Genomic DNA, 23,360 nt, shown 5'->3' with positions numbered 1-23,360 from the left:
CTGTCTGCAAGGATGATGAGCCAGCACAGCCATGAGCCTGCCCGCTGAGCGTGCCAACATAGCCACAAACCTGCCTGCCTGCACAGCCTCTGCTACAGGGGTTTGACACAACATTATACGGCTGTTACCGAGCAGGCAAATAAACGAGGGTTCTTTTAATGGAATATAAAGTCACTTTTTCATAAGATGCCAAAAGAACTTTGGGCAGCTGAGAAACTGTCATCCAAACTTCTATGGTAAGGCTGTGCAGACCTAGTTCAGAAAGTGTACTGGACTTCTTGCCTGGGCTTCTGAAAGGCAGTAGCTGTAGCATCATCCGGGCCTTCCCACTCACACCCTTTTAAAATAGGGGTAAGAATACTAGCCTTCTTGAGGATCATTATAGTAACACCAAAAAAGCATGTCATTTAATAAAGGGGATCTAATGCATAAACAGAATAGCAATGAAAACCTCTGTAACCAAATGTTTTATGAATGGCTTCTCTGAGCTTAATTATAGTGATGCCCAATGTTGATCTTTACTCTTGTTATGTAAAGTGAAAACTGCTCTGTTTAATCTAATTTTTTTTTCTTCCCCTCTTTCTTCAGGACTATAAATCTGATGTTATGACTCTGATTTCCAGTGCCAAGAACAGTCCTCAAGGTCCAGTAAGTAGAAACATTTTGGTGAATAGATTAGGTTCTTTAACTGAGTTTAGATATTCTTTTAAATTGCTTCAGTCATCAATCACTGGAACCAATTTTTACCTGTGATGCCTTGGTGCTTTTGAAATGACTGTACTTGAATTTGCTTAAATAATCTTTACTTGAATATATAGTATAGCAAAGATCTGTCTTACCAAACTGAGTAAAACTGATTAGTGTCATTGCAGTGTAAGTTCATTAACAGTCCAGTGAATCTGTTTTGTGCTACTACCTATATCACATCAACATACAGACTTGGCTTTAGGTTGTGTCTGACTGCTATGCAGGGGAGGATAGCATATGAGTAAATTGTAGGGCGGCATAAAACTGCAAGCCCTCCTGCAATTCCCTATTGTAATGATGTCCCTGACTGAGGGTAGGTACAGAAAAAGAACACGAGAGTTTGGACAAGTTCATTGGAATGCAAGACCAAAGTGTTCCCAGGAGTAATGTCATTTTTCACTTGAAAATTGAGCAGGACTGGACCAAGAGAATGACCTTATATTGGCTTAAAGGATAGAAATAATCTAGTGTGTCTCTATCCTATCCTGCACTTTCCATATAATATTATCACTTGGCAGGAAATAGGTGTACCACAGAGTAAGGTGTTATAGGCCTGATTTTCAAAGGTGCTGATGATATTCTACTCCGTCTGATGCCACTGAGAGTTCATAATTCATTGCAGTCAAGTCTCTTTAATCATCTTCTTTTGACTCTCTAAATCATTAATATCATGCCATAGCGCATTTTCAAGTGCTCCTGGTTGGATAATGCGAGTAATTGACGTTACTTTGCTCTCTACACATTTGGGTTATTTTTGTAGTTATATTTTTTTTATTATTCTGATTATCTAAATTATATGCCCTCAGACTAGACGTTGTAGGAATGTGGATTTATGTCAGAATAAGGAAATACACAATATTTCAGGTATTCGGCAAACTCTTTTTTCCTGTTTGCAGGCATGATTAATGCAATTATAAATATGAAACTTAAACCTTAAAAGTTCCTGTAAAGGAGGTCATGGTTGACCTTTTTCCAAATGAACACTGTCTTTTGAAACTGCTTAGCCGCAGTCTTGAAAGATCAAACATATACAAAGGATTTTAATTTCTGATGATGATTTGACAGAATCCTTTTTTAGCCCATATACTAAGTTTTGGATGCATATCTTTCAATAATTCTTTCTGCACTGGCACTGATACTTCCTTCCCATTAGAACAGTTTTCAAGAACTTTAATAGCTACTGAGAAGTTGCAGCCTTTCTGTTAGTTTGTCAAAAGTTAACTTGTAAAATAATGTTGTGAGAGATGAAGGCTTATTTTAGAAAAATGTTTTTGTGTTTCATATATAACCTGGAAGTTCTGACATTTTTTGTTTCATGATTGAATCCTTTGGTTGCTGTTGCCTGTAAGAAAGTGTCCTCAAACTTCAAAGTATTGCCTTAAAAAACAGGGTTTCAGTTGTCTCGCTTGAGCCTCAGTAACTTATAGACCTTTAATTACTGGGTTGTTTTTTGCTTATTTTTGGTGAGTGGAAAGTTATAAAGGCAAGTTTAGCAGTGTATTTTGATCTACTGAAGAGGGTTGTGATGGGAAAAGGGTTTCATATTTTCTATGATATTTCTGATGCCACACAACCGTGGCATAAAAAATAGTTAAGAGTTGAACTTATTTCTCTTGAAATTACACTGCCTCTGTTGCTTGGAAAATTGTTTGTTGTGATGGATGAGAAGGAATATGTAGATTTCTCAAATGTATTGCTAGTTCATTGCTTATAGGACAATCTGGTAATAAAAGGAGTGTTGACAGATGAGAATTCAAATGGATCTGATAATGAATTATTGAATGATGCCCTAGTTCCAGAGTCTGAAAGGCTTGTTGCCAGGGTGTGTTGTTGGTTTGTTTTGGTTTTTTTTGAATAATTGGCTCCTCTCCTGCTTTTAGTGACAGATCCTATATGAAATCTTAATGCAGCTTAACTCAGACTGAATTTACTTCTGTGTTATATAATTGAGACTTTATTGAAATGGCAGAAGTTACAGTGATATAAAACATGGAGGAGCAACCCCATGCACCAGTACAGGCTGGGGGCTGATCTACTGGAAAGCAGCTCTGTTGAGAAGGACCTGGGAGTGCTGGTGGGCAGCAAGCTGACCATGAGCCAGCAATGTGCCCTTGTGGCCAAGAAGGCTAACGGTATCCTGGGGTACATTAAAGGGAGTGTGGCCAGCAGATCGAGAGAGGTTATCCTTCCCCTCTACTCTGCCCTAGTGAGGCCACATTTGGAGTCCTGTGTCCAGTTCTGGGCCCCCCAGTTCAAGAAGGACAGGGAACTGCTTGAGCAAGTCCAGCAGAGAGCTTCCAAGATGATCAGGGGACTGGAGCATTTCCCTTATGAGGAAAGGCTGAGAGCCTTGGGTTTGTTCAGCCTGGAGAAGAGAAGACTGAGGGGGGATCTTATCAATACCTATAAATATCTAAAGAGTGGGTGTCAGGATGATGCGACTAGGCTCTTTTCAGTGGTGCCAATGACAGGACAAGGGGCAACGGGCACAAGTTGGAACACAGGGAGTTCCACCTCAACATGAGAAAACTACTGCAGTAACTCAGGAATCAGATCTATCAAATGTCATGTTTCTTGACAGGTATAGCTGCTTAATAAGTTTTTAAATAATTCAAGATGTTTTAATTAAGCTGAGTGTGCCTTTTAAAACTTTTTTTTTTGTTGTTATTAAATCTCACGAGGCAATCGGTTATACCTGTGGAGCTACAAAAATCTAACTGAAGAAATTTCTATTGGGAAGCTTTAGGAAGTAGTCAGACTGCTAGTTGCCAGAGTCTGGAGGGCTGTATTTGAGCTAGGATTCCACCATTTTTGTCCCTTTTCTTACAGGTTCCTCTAAGTGCTGTGCTTGTCTTCTATCTGCGGTTTCATGCTCTTTTCCTAGGCTAGCTTAAATTCTCATTTCTGCTTATTTAAATGTTTATGCTTTCTAAAATGGCCTTGCCTTTTTCTTAGTTTCCATTTCTCAAATTCTTTCCTGTATATTGATATTTGATAACAAATATCATGTACTTTTTTTAATCAAGAGATGTTGAGAAAAGGTACTGGGAGTAAAATAGGACTCCTTAGGGTATTTCAGTAGGGACAACAATGATTTTTGCTGAGAAATAAAATTGCTGCAAGAATTGCTGTCTGATCAGAATAGAAATGTGCTAGCTACCTGAAATTACCTTATCACTACTGCTGTTTCAGAAGAGAGAACTATTAGCTGGAGATAATGGCTTGCAAAAATGTGGATTTCTTTAAATTTTAGATTTCTATTGAATGGAATGTATCTTAGCACCAGTATTCTTTAAAAATAAAAGAAAAAAAACCTGTCACTACCAGTGACAAGTATAGAATAGAAAGAAAAAACATCTCCTCTTCCCTAAGCATCATCACAGAGTATTTGGATAATAAGTTGGGCAGGAGGGGGCACTCTCTTGCCCAGGGGAGAAGGGAAAGTATGTTGTGTAGGTATCTCAGATGATACCACAGAACTGACCTAATTAAAGAGAATTTTTTAAAAATCTGTACTAAAATGAAGTTTGTTGTGTTTGCTGGCAGTAGAGATGATACTAAGCAATGCCTTGTTCTTTTAATAGCCTGCCTTCCTTTCATTGTCAGAAGTCCTTCTGCTTCTGTGCTTTTAGCCAAGGAGTTAAGTCAGTGTAAATAAAATAAGAATAAGCCATTTCCAATAGCTGAAAATTCAAAATGCTAACAAGTACGTGAATCGAGAGAGCTGCTGAAATGTCAGATGAAGTTTGATAGAAGATCCTTCTTTTTGAACAGGCATGGTTTTGGTGTGGAAAGAAAAGCTGGGGTTGGACAGTAGCTCAATACGTAGAGGGAAGACAAATCCAATGGAGAGGGTGTTTATTATTAGACTGTCTATGTAAGGTTTTCTTCGTTAATCATGAAAGATAAGCCAAAATGATGTGTGAAGGCTCTTAATCAAGTTTGGTCACACACCCCGTCTTCTACCTGGAAGATTAAGGAAGCCATCCTATGGGCTAACTGAACTGAAACAGGGGGTTCTTAAAAGGAATTGCAGAGTAAGCAAAAAAGAAAAACAAATGCCTTTTGCTGCTGTTAGTAATATTCAATTTTGGTAGGTCTATGTACAGGAATTTAACAGACTTTCATGAAGGAGGTTTTGAGCCTGCTCACAATCTAAGACTAAGCAGAGATAAAGAAAAAGCAGGAAAATACTGTGTGTGCATGAAAATTGTATAGAGGCTGTATACAAGTTGATGTTTTTCACTGCTAGCAGTATTAAATTGTTTGTGGGGTGGAGTGTGCTCCCACAGATGGAATGCAAGCCACTGTAATAAATGGGATATAATGTACATTTCATAGAGCAGTTCTGTAAATCTCCTTTTCTGTAACTTTGAACTGACGGGAATGTGATAATTTTGCCCAGCTTTTCCTTTTTTTCCTTTTGCTTGGTTTTCAGTCAGGAAATGCAAAAAGGTGCTACTGGAAAACAAATAAAATTATTTATGTCAATAAATATTTGCACAAGCAAGATTCTAACTTTTCTATAGCTACCCATCAAAGAAATTCTGTTTAGCTCTGTTACCAGAATTGCATACTGTTAATTTTGATTATTTTATCACTATCTTAGAGGTAAATGAATAGATGTATCATGAATGTTAAATATATATATAGTTCAGTTAATGTTTTCTTTGGTTTTCTTTTGTAATCTGTTCATATTAACAATGTTTGTAAATTGGCAAAACCCAGAATTTTTAAAAAAACAAAACCAGAAACCATGTTTCTAAAGGCCCACGATAAAAACCTTTTGGAATTCCTGTGGGTGAGAAATAAAAATTAGAAAAAACCCAACCGACTTAACACCCCACCCCACAAAGGCCCCTTTTGACTCCCTTAGTAGTTTTGCTATCAATTTTTTATATGCTTTGCAACATGTAGTAAGAGGCAACTTATGAATATTAATTTTCTGCTCTTTTTGAGGTGACTTCCAGTAGGGTATTATGCCTTGCATAATGGTAAAAACAGGATTTTAGGAATTACAGTAAACTGAAATCTCAGCAGGGCACTTCCTGTTTAGTGTTTTCTGTCACAAGGGGATGTCAGCGGTGAGGAACTCTGAGATTTAAAGTGTGGTGACAAGATGCCATCTAGTGGCAATTTGTAGGAAGCTGTAGTTCACAGTCTGCAGAAATGTTTTTCCTCTTTTTGAGGCCTCTGAGACTGTACTTCAGAAATTCAACTATCAGTGTGTTACTCATAGGGTTGTTTTTCTGGGAGAATACTTCACACTAGCTTCGACTTCCGCCCTATTAAGTGTATGACTCTGGTGGTCAAGTCCTGTGCTTCCTACACTTGCCTCTGGTTTTGCTCTGCAAACACTGCTACTGCTGCCTTTTCCAAATCATCTAGTCTCTCTGGTAACCATAAAATGCGTTTCTCAGTGAATTTGATGAAATAGTATTTCAGCAGTTCTACTCATACCTGGCAGAGAATGCATATAATAATGGTAGAAAAGAAGCTATTTTGAACATAGGGCACTTCAATTTTTTTCTTAAAAATCGACCAACCAACCAAACCCCACAAAACCCCTAAGAAAACCAGATTAAGTTAAACTTGTAAGTATCTGCATATTTTTTCCCATTCATTATTGGAAGAAAAGATGGTTTTCATTCAGTTGCTGCTTAGAAATACTAAGTATATAAAATGACTGTTTTATCGTTTGTCAGGACAGTTACTTTCTTTTGCTGCAAAAGCGCCAATTTGGCAGAGATTGAAATTAGGTATGTGGTCTTTAAGTAATATACTATGTCAAATGGTACGTGCCTTTTGCTGGTAGTACACTTCCAGTGTCCCAGGAGAGAACAAAATCTGCTTTGGAAGAGTGCTGTCTTACTACATCCTCGGAAAATCATATCTGATAGTTTCGTTTTGGTCCAGGAATAATCTTTATAGTGGGTTACATGAGAGTCCGCAGTGAACGCTGTCCTCTCGCTCATATTAGCATGAGCGTGCAAGGAAGATTTCCATGTCTTTATCAATGACAAATGCTACAATGGTAAAGTTTTAGAGTATATAATTTTAACATCTTAGAGTTCAAGTCAATGAAGTCTGGAACATATCCTCTACCTGTGAAACTGTCTATATCACCATCTTATTTACTTAACAGAAAATGTAGTGTTCTCATACTAACTATGCTTCTCAAAAAGAGTGACTGTTTACAAAAGGTGGGGTAACTGAAGTGAGTTCATAAATGTCCTCATTTTTCAGAGTACTTGAAGATATTCTTAACCTGAAGCATGTGAGTGGTTCGTTTGAGAAAGATCAAAGCGCTTCATAATAGGCTAATATTTTAGCTCCAAGTAACCTATCAGACCCACAATAGGATTTGTGGTGTATCTGTTTGAATAGATACGTATAATATGTTTTTGCATGTAAATAAGGTTACGATAAATACAAATTTTGTGCAAAATTTAAAACAACTTCACTTGCAATTACAGTACCTGGAGATTTTAGCAGTCTGAATGTATTTGGGTTAAAGACCAAATGGCTGAAAATAGACTGTGTTAGTCTTATTTGTAAGGGAAGACACTTTTTGATTTCTTTTAAAAATATCCTCATTTCCCCTGACTGTTGATGGGAGCTATGAAAAGTTTGTATGTCGAGAGATTTGCTTCTGAGGCAATAGCTAAATATCCATTTAATGCAGAATAGCATTATAAGGAAGACAGAAAGAAATAAGCTTTCAAAACCAATCTTGTAGTATTGACACTTTTAAAAAAGAAAGGGTTTATGAAAGTAATTGAATCAACTGTAAATTCTGCGTGTTGTTCATTGGTGTTTTCCAATTTTACATCCGAAGAAAACTGCCTGTAGTTTCCTGCCTAAATAAGACAGAAAGTGTTTTTAAAAGCATGACAATGGTTATATTTGGTGAGACTATCCTGCATGATATTTTATTCTCATATGGCCAGTAACGGATATTATAAACCTATAAGAACACACAGATGTGCCATAATCTTTAGTGTGTTCCTAAATTTTTCCAGGTTATATCTTGTTAAGGAAGTCTCTATTTTTGCCTTTAATAATCTGTAATAAATATTTTTCCTAAGATTTTTCTTTGAAGAGTTTTTGAACCTGCTCATCTTTTTTGGCATTTGCAGTATCTTTAAGCCTGCCTTTTGATCATTCAGTTGAATGAGGCTTCTGCCTACTTGGGGAATACATGTTTACTAAATTGCTACTGTTTTATTTTAAATCTATATATAACATTGAAAGAAATCTGCTGATTCTTCTTATTTATATACAAAAAGTCACGGTACAATAGGTCAGAATTACAGTATGTATCTAAATATGTTTTATGCCATATGATATATGGTATATGCCATAGCTTTCAATTAGCATTTTGCCTCAATCAAGATTAAGGACAACAGTAGTTCAGTGTAATCTTATCTGTGGATTTGTTGCTCTGCTTGTCTTGCATTTCTCCTCCTATAGAGAAAGTTCACTTTAAATTACAAGTAGGGTGATGTTACTTAATGACATTACACAGGCCAAAATAATAATTGATATTTTTTTAATATTTCAAGTTGTAAACATACAGCATTGTACATCACAGAATCATAAGTTGGAATGAGCCATTGCTGTTCATCTCATCTAACCTCCCATTCGAATCAGGTTCACCTTGAAAAAGTTGCTCAGGGCTGTGACCAGTTGAATTTTGAGCATCTCCAATGGTGGAGATTCAGCAACCTCCCTGGACAGCAGTTTTTGATATTTTATCACCCTCATGATTAAAAAGTTTTTTCTTATACAGAGTCAAAATTTTTGATATTCCAGATTGTGTCAATTTACTCTCATCCTTCCACTGTGCACCTTTAAGAAGAGTTAGGCCCAATCTTCTCTGTACCTTCCCATTAGGTAGTTAAAGGCAGCTATGTGATCCCCCTTTGCTGCCTTCTATTAAGGCTGAACAAAGCCCATTGTCTCTGCATATCCTTCTGTGTCATGTTCTCCAGCCCACAGATAATAATACTGACCCTCCAGGGGACTTGCTCCAGTCTTTCATTGCCTGTCTTGTACTGGAGAGGTTGAAACTGGACAAAGCAATCAATCTGATGGGACAAGAGGAAATGACCTCAAGCTGCATCAGGGGAGGTTTAGATGGGAGATTAGGAAAAATTTCTTTACTGAAAGAGTGGTCAGGCATTGGAACAGGCTGCCCAGAGAGGTGGTGGAATCACCATTCCTGGAGGTGTTCAAAAAACGTGTAGCTGTGGCACTTTGGGACATGGTTTAGGAGGTATGGAAGTGTTTGGGTTGACTGTTGGACTTGATCCTAGCGGTCTCTTCCAACCTTAATGATTCTATGATTTTTGATGATTTAAAAGCCACAGAAAAATCTCAAATGAGTAACCTTGCCAGTTTAATGTTTATAGTGAGTTATAGCTATTACTAATGCCAAATATTGTTAGAGTAAAATGTGGGCTTGATTAAACATTTCTATAATGATGTTATCAAAGCCTCAAACATCTGAAATGTGGTAAACAAATGTGCGAAAGTACCAGTAGAGAGACAAGTAAAACTGTGAGGCCTGAAATGGATGTGCCAGCATGTGGGGGCGTGTTGTTCAATAAAACACTTTGTGAGTGTAGGAACACAATGTGAGTCACTGGAATGATTGCAAAAAACTAGGACTTAAGAGACTGGAATCTGATCCATAAACATCCTAATAACATCAATGAATGGTGAAGTTCTTTTTCAGAATCTCTGAGAAAGCTTAAAATACCAGTTTCAAATCTAATATTGCAGGAAAATTCATTGCCTACAATTAGACCATAGATCTGAACTCAAAATTAATATTTAAAAAACCAATTAGTAAAATAATGACTAACAAAGGATTTTCAAAAAAAATATTTTGTACACCAGTGAAATGAGACTGAGTATCAGAAGCAGAATTATGCACATAGAGAAGTAACATGTCTTATCAAGACACACTCATAAAAGTGAGCAGCGTTTTAGGTTTGAATCAGCGAGATGAGAGTTTTGAGATAAAAAGCATCAGTGTGGAAATTAAATACTTAGGCGGGGAAAAAATGGCAACCTATTGCTTCACAATTAAAAATCTGTTTACCTCCAGTGATATAAATATCTGTGGTGTTGAAAATCTGATATTCATAATGCCTGTTTGCTTATTAAAAGAATTAATTTCTACAGAAGTCTAGGATAAATAATAAATATTGACTTGAACTCCTGTTAACATCGTATACTGTGGCTAATCTTACCCCTCGGCTCATTGGTTGAGTGCAGGTGTGTAAAAGTTTATTGCAGTTAACTGAAGTAAAATAATCTTTTTAGGCTTGCAGAACAAGTTTTGCCTTTCAGTCAAATTATACGGTTCTTTTTTATTTTTTCATACATGACGTAGAATTGGTATCTTTAAATTTTATTTAACAATACAATGATAATATTTATTTCCCTAACCAGGGGGTAGTCAATGTTTTGACAAGGCAGTCTTGAAAGGTACTACCAAAAAGCAAACATTTTAAATTTCTGATAAATATTTCCTGTTTTCTGGCTAAAAAGATTCTGCTGTTTCAAATCAGACTCTACACAGAAATATGCTGTTTAGACCACTGTATTTAAAGGCAGAAGGTCAGATGACCTGCTTGTCATCTGTATCTTTTGGAATATGTTTCTTATTCTATTGAATTTTTTTACATATAAATTATGGGCAGAAAAGAACTTACCAGATAACAATATGATGTGATTATTTCTCCTAATATCAGAGTTTGAGTCTATTTTTGCTTTTCCTCTTGCAGAGCAGCTAACAAACAGCATCCCAATCTACTTAGAAAGTATTTTCACCATAGGCTGCTGAACAGCAGCAGAACTGCCACAGGGCTGGTGGGGTTGTATCTTGGCAAGGTATTTGAGAGATTGCTCTGTGAGTCTTCACCCAATTACAGATGACACAAACATTCACAATAGGATAATGTAGCACTTAAATCACAGAATATCTGTAGGCATAGAAAATGTCTAATGATGCCTCTCTAACTTCTTTTCAAAAGAATTACTTTATATGCTTTCTCCCTAGTTACAGGACTTCTATTTATTACAGTCCAAGGTGAATGACAAAAGCTCAGTCCAGCAGTATTGATAATATCTTACTGGAGAGGGTGAAATTTCACTCTGAGTCTTAATCATTGGGAGTAAATATATAAATATATTATGAAAAGTAGGAACATGTTTTGTTTGCTTCCCTGTGTGTTTGTGTGTGAAATCACCCTTTTGTGTTTTCAGTCAATAACACCAACAGCAGAAGCTAAATTATATGAAGTATTCATAAAAGATGTATCCGTAGCCTTCAGGTGTTATGCCCCTAATACCTGAAAAATATTTTAGGATTACACTGTGTACTTGCTAGGAATGTTAATTTTAGGAGTCTTTTTATCTCTTTTCCTGAGTCCTAAACATGTCTTTGAATTCCTTTGGCCCTGAACTGACATATCTCTTTATCCTCAGTTAAGGGTACATTTATCCAGTTGAAAGAACTGGGCCAGAACCATTGTCACATACATATCTCCTATATTCTGTGATTAAAAACTGCAGTGGAAGTCAGGTGTGCTTGGATAACCTCTACAGTAGGATGTAGCCTTTTAATGTTGTATACAAACACGGCAGTCTTTGGATGCCATGAGAAAAATACTATAACAGAAGAAAATAATTTGTTGCAGCTATGCAGCTGTGCTTAGTGCAAGTGCAGCCAGTGTTGCGTTGTTTTATGAAAATATAGCGCTAAATACTTATGTACCTTCTCAAATTCTTTTTTATTAAAACAAATCAAGGAACTGTCATGGCTCATACAGCAATTACCACTGGTCATTGCAAAAAGTAGCTGTGACTGGTGATTTTTGTGATATATGTGGCAATCTGTAATAAAGTAGAGAAATTTAGAGGATTACGTCTCTGTCCTTGCGCATTAAGGAATCCTATGAAGCCATGGGTGTGATTTCTATACACTCACAGACTGGATATAACTCTTCAGGTTATGACAGTAGGTTACAAAAAGCAAAAGTATTCTTTGTGATCAACCATTAAATGACTGTCTGGTCTCAGATGTATTTACAGCTCAGTATTCTGTTTACTCAAGCCATTGATACACGGGAAATCTACTTTTTTTTTTTCCCTCTTTACTAATGTTCATACACATGAATAGTATTTTTGTATCCGTGAAAAGGGCTATTAGTTCAAAGTTTTATCTCTCTAAAGACTTAGCAAGAGCCTAAGATACATCCAGCTTGTTCATGGTCTTTGTTAAAGTGTGCTCATGATTTTTATTCCCCCTCCCTCCCCCCTAGGGTTCTCCCTTTTTGAACATTTCTCCTTTCCTTGAAGGAATGTGTTAGGAAGTGCTTTTTGTATAAAACTAAACAGATGAGTAAGTTTTGGCTTAGTTCATTATGCAATATAAGGCAGCTTTCGATGCTTGTATATTTTTTTTCCCCTTTAAAAGTAAGTTGGAAGTTATATCTTTTACAATGAAAAATAGAAGATAAAAGTCCTTGAGCCCAAGCTAACAACAGAATCTGAGGGAGTGCCCGTATGCAGATGCTCTTAATATGCTGGTCCTAGGGTTCTGGATTTACCAACCTAATGTGTTGATGCATACCTATTTGCTCTTCTAGCAGGAGCTCTAGACCTGCAGCCATCAGAGTGGTTCTGCTTGCTAATTAGAATTAAAACATCAGTATTTTTTCCAAATCCTTATATTATCTCAGCATTACTAGTAGTTTCTGAGCTAGTGTGCAACTAGTGTCACAGTGAATCCAATTTCTACACGATGTTATTGCTAACCTGTCACACTATGGAGCAGATGATATGCTACTCTGCAGTACGCAAGTCTAAAACATAGTATTTGCCAGACTTATTAGAGGTCACTCTGAAAAGTTGTCCAGAGTGGGGGAAGTGAGTGGAATTAATTGCCTTTGTTAGGAAGCTGGCCTATATATAAAGAATGAGGTAAAATATCCTATTACCAACTGTGTATGTATCGTAAGACAAAAATCACTGCACAAGAATGCCAACCAGTGACTGGTAGGACCTCCCTATCTAGAGGTAACTGGAAGTCTACACAGGACATCTTCCTAAATGAACAGAACAAATGGAAAGCAGGCAAAAACTGATTAGCAAAGCAAATGGCATGAGTTAGGTTTTTGATAAAGGGAAAAAAATCACAGCTTGTAAGATGCCTGTGAAGGTAGTTAAATTCCCATGTTTCCTTTTCAAATGTGGGATGTAGACAGAGAAGACATAGATACCAGGTTATCAAGGACTCTGCTTGGTCTGGCTGATATGGCTTAAGAAGTCTATCTTCATGTTGTGCTGGTTTGGGCTGAGAAAGAGTTTCACCCCTAAATAAGTACAGAATCCTGAAAAGCTAGTAGAATATTTGGAGCAAGTATGTTGTTATGCTGGGAACTCCAGAGAGACACAGATCACTGCAACATGCTGGGGCCTGGCCCATGCGTAGCGAGCCCTGCTCAACAGTATTCAGTGCCCCCAAGGGGAAGAGAAGGTGTCTGGATTGAAAGGCAAAGTGACAGGCACTGCGGCCACTCAAACCCCCAGGACAAGCACTGCGGCTACTCAAACCCCCACAACAAGTACTGGAGCTGACTCAGAGAATCAACCCGTGCCAGTATCAGTCACCCCCATACACAAGAAGAATGTTGGAAGCAGGTGTCAACTCGTTTAGAACGGGATGATGAAGCAGCAGGGCTGTCACGAGGAGAGGAGGAAGTAATAAATGAAACGGAGACCACCCGATCCCTGTCCTTGAGTGAATTGCAAGATATGCGAAAAGATTTCAGCTGTTGTTCAGGTAAGCACATTGTCACCTGGCTGCTCCGATGCTGGGATAATGGGGCCAGCAGCCTGGAATTAGAGGGAAAAGAAGCCAAACAACTGGGTTCCCTTTCTGGGGAAGGGGGTATTGACAAAGCAATTGGAAAAAAAACACAAGCCTTCAGCCTCTGGAGATGACTCCTGACCCGAGTGAAGGAAAGGTATCCCTTTAAAGATGTTACATATTGCCCAGGAAAATGGACAACTATGGAGAAAGGCATCCAGTATCTAAGGGAATTAGCTGTGCTTGAGGTGATTTATGGTGACCTAGACGATCAACAGTCATCCAAAGACCCAGATGAAGCTGAGTGCACAGAATCCATGTGGCAGAAGTTTGTACGGAGCGCACCATCCTCGTATGCAAACTCATTGGCAGTAGTGTCCTGGAAAGATGACAGGGCACCAACAGTGGTGGAGGTGACCGATAGAATCCGGGAGTATGAAGCAAATCTCTCTTCCTCGCTAGTCTCTGCTGTGGAGAAACTATCCCAAGACGTCCAGCAACTCAAAGAAGGTATGTCCTGCTCCCCACCTCTACAGAGTAGTGTCTCAGCTGTTAGGAATAAGCGTCCTTTGGCTCAAAGGAGAGGATACACACCATGGGCCACCCTATGGTTCTACCTGCGTGACCATGGAGAGGACATGATGAGGTGGGACAGCAAGCCTACCTCAACCATAGAGGCACAGGTATGTGACCTTCAAGGGAAAACAATCACTCAGGGAGGTTCTCCAGGAAAGCTGCTGCTCCAATCTCCAGTGAGCAGGTCCCCAGACAGAGGAGTAGAAGGGCTGATTTTGTTTCTGAGCTTAATAGAGGGACTCTTGATTCACATTTACAGGAAGTGAGTCGCGAATGCCATGATCAGGACTAGAGGGACCCTGCCTCCAGCCAGGTGGAGGAAAGGGATAACAGGGTTTACTGGACTGTGTGGATCTGATGGCCTGGCACATCCGACCCACAGGAGTATAAAGCTTTAGTGGACACCGGTGCACAGTGCACCTTAATGCCATCAAACTATATAGGGGCAGAACCCATCAGCATTGCTGGAGTGACAGGGGATCCCAAGAGCTAACTGTACTGGAGGCCGAAGTGAGCCTAACTGGGAATGCGTGGCAGAAGGACCCCATTGTGACTGGCCCTGAGGCTCCGTGCATCCCTGGCATAGGCTACCTCAGGAGAGGGTATTTCAAGGACCCAAAAGGTTACAAGTGGGCTTTTGGAGTAGCTGCCTTGGAGACGGAGGAAATTAAACAGCTGTCTACCTTGCCCGGTCTCTCGAAGGACCCTTCTGTTGTGGGGTTGCTGAGGGTCAAAGAACAACAGGTGACGATCACCACCACAACAGTGCACCAGCGGCAATATCACACCAACCAAGACTCCCTGATTCCCATCCATGAGCTCATTCATTGACTGGAGAGCCAAGGAGTCATCAGTAAGACCCACTCACCCTTTAGCAGTCCCATATGGCCAGTGCGGAAGTCTAATGGAGAGTGGAGGCTAACAGTAGACTATCGTGACCTGAATGAAGTCACTCCACCGTTGAGTGCTGCTGTGCCAGACATGCTAGAACTTCAATACGAACTGGAGTCAAAGGCAGCCAAGTGGTACGCCACAACTGATATCGCTAATGCATTCTTCTCAGTCCCTCTGGCAGCAGAGTGCAGGCCACAGTTCTCTTTCACTTGGAGGGGCGTCCAGTACACCTGGAATCAACTGCCCCAGGGGTGCAAACACAGCCCTACCATTTGCCATGGACTGATTCAGATGTACTGGACCAGGGAGAAGCACCAGAACACCTTCATACATTGATGACATCATTGTGTGGGGCAACACAGCAGAAGTTTTTGAGAAAGGGAAGAAAATAGTCTAAATCCTTCTGAAAGCTGATTTTGCCATAAAACAAAGTAAGGTGAAGGGACCCACACAAGAGATCCAGTTCTTAGGAATCAAATGGCAAGATGGACGTCATCAGATCCCAGTGGATGTGATCAACAAAATAGCAGCCATGTCTCCACCAACTAGCAAAAAGGAAACACGAGCTTCCTTGGGCGTTGTGGGTTTTTGGAGAATGCATATTCCAAATTAGAGTCTGATCGTAAGCCCTCTCGATCAAGTGACCCGGAAGAAGAATGATTTCAAATGGGGCCCTGAGCAACAACAAGCCTTTGAACAGATTAAACAGCAAATAGTTTATGCAGTAGCTCTTGGGCCAGTCTGGGCAGAACAAGATGTAAAGAATGTGCTGTGTACCGCAGCTGGGGAGAATGGCCCTACCAGGAGCCTCTGGCAGAAAACACATGGGGAGACCCGAGGCCGACCCCTAGAGCTTTGGAGTCGGGGATACAGAGGGTCCGAAGCCCGCTATACTCCAACTGAAAAAGAGATATTGGCAGCACATGAAGGTGTTCGAGCTGCTTCAGAAGTGGTTGGTACTGAAGCACAGCTGCTCCCTTGCACCCCAACTGCTGGTGCTGGGCTGGATGTTCAAAGGAAACGTCCCCTCTATACACCATGCAACTGATGCTACGTGGAGTAAATGGGTTGCACTGATCACCCAGCGGGCTCGAGTAGGAAACCCCAGTCAGCCAGGAATCTTGGAAGTGATTATGGACTGGCCAGAAGGCAAAGATTTTGGATTATCAACAGAGGAGTAAAAACTACGCTAAGAGCAATGTGGGGTGGAACGTTCAGGCGCTCGGGTACACATCTAGCAAAAGCCACTTGGTTAGTCAACACAAGGGGATCTGCCAACCGAGCTGGCCCTGCCCAGTCAGAAATCCAACATACTGTGGAAGGGGAGAGAGTCCCTGTAGTGCACGTACAAAGTATGCTGGGGAAAACAGTCTGGGTTCTTCCTGCCTCAGGCAAAGGCAAACCCATTCGTGGGATTGTTTTTGCTCGAGGACCTGGGTGCACTGGGTGGGTGATGCGGGAGGATGGAGAAATCCGATGTGTGCCTCAAGGGGATTTGATTTTGAGTGAAAAAAGCCAATCAACTGAACAGTACAATGCGAACTACTATATAATATTGTGTGTCATCTCTGTGTTGTATTGATGTTATCATAGTACAAAGCTCCCAATCCATGGAAGATAAGCTTTGAAACAAGGAAAGTGCAGCAGTGATGGAACGATGACTGACTTTGGTGTGCAGCAACCCAGCACTACACACACCATTTCTTCCACCCTGAAAGACTGATACGACAGATGGAGCCCAGAGTCATGGACTAGGTGAACTCAATGGATATTTTTATGGACATTTTACAGGGAAGATGAATGAATTAAGGGGATGATATCTATGTATCCTGTCAAAGGATGAGAAGGGGAGGGGTGGTTGTTGGAAATGTTGTATTGGGTGGTATGGGACCTGGGCATGGTGTAAATGGTATGGAATAAGGGGTGGAGAATGTGCTGGTTTTGGCTGAGAAGGGGTTAATTCTCTTCACTGTAGTGCCTGTGGTGGTCAGGGACTTTTCCAGCTTCCCGCGCTCTGCCACGTCGGTGGGAGGCTGGGAGGGGCGGGGCCATGGCCGGGGCAGCTGACCCCGGCTGGCCAAGGGGATGCTCATTCCATACCATGTGACGCCACGGCCAGTATATTAACAGGGGCAGTTGGTGCACAGAGGGTCAGTTGCAACTTGGGGACTGGCAGTGTCGGGTCTGTTGGTGGTAAGCGGCTGTGTCACGTGCGGTTTATTTCGGTGGTTCATTTCCCTTCCCACCTCCCCACCCCGGGTTTTGTGCCTCTCATTGTTTTCCTTTCCATTGTATTTTTGTTGTTGTTGTTTTATTTTAATTATTAAACTGTTCTTATCTCAACCCATGAGCGTTACCCTCCTGATTCTCTCCCCTGTCCCACCGGTGGGGGAGTGAGCAAGTGGCTGTGTGGGGCTGAGCTGCCGGTCTAACCACAACACATGTACAACCCAATATAACCGGAACAAGAAAACAAGCAAGAAAATGTTTAACTGTGTTTGCTATGGCCTAGATTTCATATACACTGTCAAAAGAGGAAATTTCTATTCTACCCTCTTCCCATTGTGAATAATATAACTGAAAGTGAATAGTACAAATGAAGTATATTTACAGAGGTCCTGTTCTTCCATATTGGTGCTCTTCCACCTGATTCCCTCTGTCTGTGACTTTTTTTAATGTGGAATTATGAGGACTTTATTTGTTTTAATTCCTGAATTATCTGAGGAACTGTACATTTAAAGGAAGTGGTTTACCTGAAGTTTGAGTTCTGTGTGTGAAAAAATAGTATTTTCACACAGTTTTCCACTTCAGCTGTAACGGAGAACCTCTGTGCTATCATGCAATCTTTGTGGACAAAACCTTTTAAGCTTCCTTTATTTTCCAGGATTGGACAGGGAAGCTCAAGTTTCTCAAAGGAAAACATTTACCTATTCCATACTGTTAGAGTACTTTTTTGTCTATTCAACCCCACGTTAGGCTTTGCATTGTAGTCTTGTGGAACATTCTCTCTAGAATGGACACCTCTGAAACCCCTAACAATTATAGTGAAATCCTGGAATTTGACCTTGGCTTCTTACAGCCTGACTTGATTTTTACTAGCTTCTGATTAGCTGTGTTCGCAGGTTGGCATAATTTCTACAGGCAAATTTGCTGTCCCACTACTGATAAATGAAGCTGCTATTCCTTTAGTTATCATGTTCTCCCCAGGGACTATTAAGGCATCAACAGCATTTTGAAAAATTGCCGTAGAACTAATAAAGACAGGGAAGCATGCTCACACACATTTCATTCATCTGCTTTTCTTTTGTATCTTTTACTTCCTCTGTAGTCCCTTCAGTCTTGTCCAAACCGTTTAAGAAGAAAAGTACTAAAAGATTAATTTTCAGTGGTACTTCTCTTGCCTTGTTTTGTTTAGGAATACCAGTTCAAGGTAGGATTAATTGGAATGGAAGCCTGAATATTTTTGTCTCTTGATGTGTAAGAACTTGCACCGAATGATTTCATAGAGCATTTACTTCTGTATGTTGGGTAACCTGTTAATGCAAGGTGCCATCAGTACAGTCATTCATACTGTCTTACAATGAAGTAATCCAATAAATGTAATGAGGAAGAAGGAATATATTTCTTCTTTTTGGCAAAAAAACCCAACATTGCTAATGCAAGAACTTATTTTCTGAATGTGATGGTGCTCTTTCATAATGCAGAAAGGCTGCGTGTGAGTCATGCATATCTTTTTAAAGAGCTTTTAAGGACACTTAAATATTCTGTATTTATACAGGACTTTAAAGGTTTAGGATTGAGTCCAAGTGCCACAAATGTCACCAGTGCACGTTGTGCATAGAGTTAACCTTCATCTGAGACTCTCTTTCCTCTCAAAGACCTTCCATTTCAAAAGCCTTTTTTGTATGTACCTTATGATCCTGGAGAAGTACCTTCCACTCTTTATGAAGAGCGGGTCCTGTTTATCACATTTGTGTTCCAATAAATCAAGAAAGATACTGCAATAAAAGTTTGCCCTCCTCAGGCTTCAAGTCCCTGCTGTTTCAAACTGCTGGTGTGTATTGACTCGTAGAAATTACTGCATTGATAATACTAGGAAAGCGCTCTGTGGCTACACAAAGCACAAACAATGAAATGTAGTAATGATGGCTGAACCAGTCTTATAGCAGAATACTAAAGAACAACTGAAAAATTTAGAACTATGGATGTAAGGAGTTTGGGAGTTTTTGTTTTGTGGTGTTTTCAATCTGAAGTACATAAAATCATAACACTGAAATCAAAAGATTAAGGTTGATATTGAAATTGAATTGAATATTGAATGTGATATTGAAATGAAACCTTGATGCAAACATTCAGCAGCACTTCTGAGATTGGAGTCCTGTGTGAGTGAATGCGTCCACAGCATTACAGGCATGCATCCTCCAGTGGTTGGAAGTGGACATTCAGATGAATTTAGACTTTAGAGCTGGTAATTGCATATAGAACAGGCTACATAGGTCAGTCTTCTTTTCTTTCATAGAGTACCTTTTTCACAGGAAGAACACATGTAATATTTTATAAAGATTTGCTCTATTATAAACATATCTGTGAAGTTGGGATATGACAATTACAACTCAGAGCACTGTATTCTTCCAGGACCATGTAATTCTTAATGCTTATGCATTATTTTAGAAAACCCCTCTAACAGTAGAAACAGTTGTTTTCAGAACTCAGGTATTTCAAAAATTATATTTCACACTGAAATAGAAGGCCAACAGCATCCTAACTTGTATCAGGAACAGCATGGCCAGCAGGAGCAGGGCAGTGATCGTGCCCCTGTATTCGGCACTGGTGAGGCCGCACCTTGAATCCTGTGTTCAGTTTTGGGCCCCTCAGTACAAGGAGGACACTGAGGTGCTGGAGCGTGTCCAGAGAAGGGCAAGGAAGCTTGTGAAGGGTCTGGAGAACAAGTCTTCTGAGGAGTGGCTGAGGGAGCTGGGGTTGTTTATCCTGGAGAAGAGGAGGCTGAGGGGAGACCTTATTGCTCTCTACAACTACCCGAAAGGAGGTTGTAGTGAGGTGGGGGTCGGTCTCTTCTCCCAAGTAACAAGTGATAGGATGAGAGGAAATGGCTTCAAGTTGTGTCAGGGGAGGTTTAGATTGGATATTAGGAAAAACGTCTGTACTGAAATTTACTGAAAGAGTGGTCAGGCATTGGAACAGGCTGCCCAGAGAGGTGGTGGAGTCAACATCCCTGGAGACGTTAAAAAAAATGTAGATGTGGCACTTCAGGGCATGGTTTAGGAGGCATGGTAGTGTTGGGCTGATGGTTGGACTGGATGATCCTAGACGTCTTTTTCAACCTTAATGATTCTATGATTCTAAATGTGTAAGCCTCTAGTTATTTGGATTAAGATTTCCTCTTCAATACATATTGTTATATTGTTTAGGAATTTAAAGAAGCTAGGACTTATTTGCTTCCTAAAGTACATTTTGTAGAATATTTGTAGTTTATCTGGACATGTGACATTGTCCTGAGAGCTGCTGGTGCTCAAACCATTTCAGGGCTTCGAAAACTATGGTCCATAAACTGCTGGTGGACTGTGAAGTCCCAAGTATCTGTCTTGGTTGTTTTGCAGATTGCACCAGCTACTCTGTTGGGGTGTGCTGCTTGAAGGGATTCTCCCTAGCCACGCTACAGTATGGTGCTGGTTCCCCAGCTTTGTCACCCAACCTGCTCGCAATATTTTTCATGTAGGAATGTCAGCCTGTAAGAAGAAGGCGGGGGGGAAGTTTGTTAATCTTCTGCTCAACCCTCAATGCAGTAAGGCTCTACTGCTAGTTAAGATTATTTGCCCTAGGCTTAAAATAGTACAAAATGAACAAGTACTCTGAATTAGGCTTTGCCTTTTTGTTTCCTCTGTAACACCAACTTTCAAAGGACTTTTGATATGTGTGAATGTATATTCCAACATGTATCTGCCCATTCGATTGCTCTTCCTTAGAAAAAATGTTTTACAATAACCTTTTTGGAAAGCTAAATACATTATTATGATATGTTAATCCCAGAAGTATTTTTTCACTAGTTCCCTCAGTCCTGAGTAGTTGAATAAGGCCACCACTGTCTGGTTGTTGCTTATAGGCATTGTTGTATGCTTAGTTCTGGTGATGGTGTAAGGCTGTCTTGCCCACACAGGACTAGATGTTAGAAAAAAATCTTAGGCATCTTAATCAACATGTAGCTTTGAGAATGCCAGGATTATGTGAGTATTTCTGATTTTCACTCCCTGTCTTCGGCAAGACTTGACTTATATGTTATACTGTATGAAATCATGTGTCTTATATGAAATAATGAAACCTCAGTCTGTGTATACTTGTGCCATTGGTTTATTTGGAAACAGAAAGAAGTAAGATGTTGTAATTTTATATTTATTTTTATCGTATTGTTTAAATCCAAAACATTAGTCTCTAGAAATAATCTTTAGCATTAAAATCTGCAGGTAGGTGTTCTTCTGTTCATTAGCATTTCTCTGAGACATGGGAGCCTCAAACCTGAGTCAAGACACATCTGGTTAGATGGAACAAATCAAGAATGAAGGTGTGGTTTCTGCTGTGTGTGATTTACAGCATAATTTCCTCCATGTTCTCTGTCATGCAGATATTGAACACTGTCTTTCATAGAGAACAGTGTCTGGAAACTTAGCTGAAAATACATATTAACTTCCATCGATTTAAGATGAGGATTTTTAGTTGTGCTTTATATACACATGTATGCTGCCTGGGAATACCACAATGGAAATTTGAAAATCTAGAGTACTACTGTGGTGGCCAGAGTTCCAGCTCTGAACATCTAGTTGGCTACTCTCGCTAATCTGAAAGACAAAGCCATGATCATAGACTTATTTTAGGGTTGGGTTTTTTGCATTAATAAACAAATTGAATAAAAATAAATGCAGGTATCTTAATGTTTTCTTTTAAAAATGCTAACAAGTGCTGTTATACCACTGACCCTCATGTAGCTTCTCATATTTTTACCTTTTTAAGACATCCTACTATTTCCCAATGTCAAATATAATATTTTTAACAAAATACGCCAACTGTTTTGTACATAGAGGACCTTTTAAGCTGGTAATTTTCATGATGCAAACTTCAGAGCAAAATGAATCCATTAACTGAATTAGCAATTCAAAGAGGCAAAAGTTTATGGTAAAGAAACAAAGCTTTTCAAAAGGTACAATTTTGTAATATTACAGTCTAAGTATGTGCATAGTTTGTTTTCTTTGGCTTCTTTCTTTCCTTTAGATCAAATTGTCATATGATAAGAATGCTATTTATCTAAAGTAAATTAGCATTTTAGAAAAAGTAGTTCTTAGGACACTGTTTTTTTGCTTTTTAGAAAGCTATGACTTCTAATCCACTGCAATATTAAAATATGTTTCTACAGAGTGGGGAAAAAAGTTTGCTTGAATAAGACCATTTGTAATTACAGAAAGGTGTTTTTTTGGGGTTTTTTGTGGGTTTGGTTTTCTTATATGAGACGGGAACATGTAGGGGAAAGAGAATCCCAGTCTGCAGAAATTAAACAGTTTTCAGTGAGGACAATTATGCCTTTAGTTGACACCCATTGACGCCCTTATTATTATAATATGAGGCCATGACAAGGTTCTCTAACCAGTGCACCTTTAGCTTTTCTCTTCAGTCATCACTGAAGTCTGATTCTGAAAACTTGTTCTTCTGACACAAAGGCTTCATTCTTTGAAAATACTTCAACATATTAAAATGATTGAGTTTTTGGATAACACAATGAATTATTTTGTGTAGGATGTGATGTTACTTGTGATGTTACTGCTGTAGTGCTACTACTGCTTATGCAGTTTCATTGTTAATCTATGATTTTTCTCTGTATGTTTTATCAGTCAGCTTGTCTGATCTTCCATGGAAGATAAAGGAGCTAGTGAATGCTGGGAGTTCTTCGAGAACTCTCTTTTGGAAGCACAAAGCCAGTTTATCCCCTATAAAGGAAAGGGAAGTAAGTGAATAAGAGGCCCCCTTGGCTCAACCATGACCTCCTGGGTCTACTCAGTCCTCCACTTCTCCATTTCTGGTATGCTTATCTTTCAGATTTATCTGTTGAGAGCTACAAGGGCATTGCCAGACCGTGCAGAGATGCAGTTAGAAAAGCAAAAGCCCAGCTCGAATTGAAACCGGTCATATGAGTCAAAAATAACAAGAAGGGTTTCTTCAGGTATGTCAACCACAAGGAGAAAAAGAAGGGAAA

General features: G+C 39.6%; 1 protein-coding gene across 1 annotated transcript in view; it reads left to right on the top strand.

The window, feature by feature from the left end:
• RBFOX1 (RNA binding fox-1 homolog 1) overlaps positions 1-23,360 on the top strand; it is a 1,436,581-nt gene that overhangs the window by 240,345 nt on the left and 1,172,876 nt on the right. The window contains exon 5 of the mRNA XM_075105333.1: positions 589-648. Coding sequence (XP_074961434.1) covers positions 589-648 — 60 coding nt within the window. The remainder of the gene's footprint in view (positions 1-588; positions 649-23,360) is intronic.

This window comes from Phalacrocorax aristotelis, chromosome 10 (genome assembly GCF_949628215.1).
Source record: "Phalacrocorax aristotelis chromosome 10, bGulAri2.1, whole genome shotgun sequence".
Lineage (NCBI taxonomy): Eukaryota > Metazoa > Chordata > Aves > Suliformes > Phalacrocoracidae > Phalacrocorax > Phalacrocorax aristotelis.
This window is presented reverse-complemented; position numbering and strand designations above follow the sequence as displayed.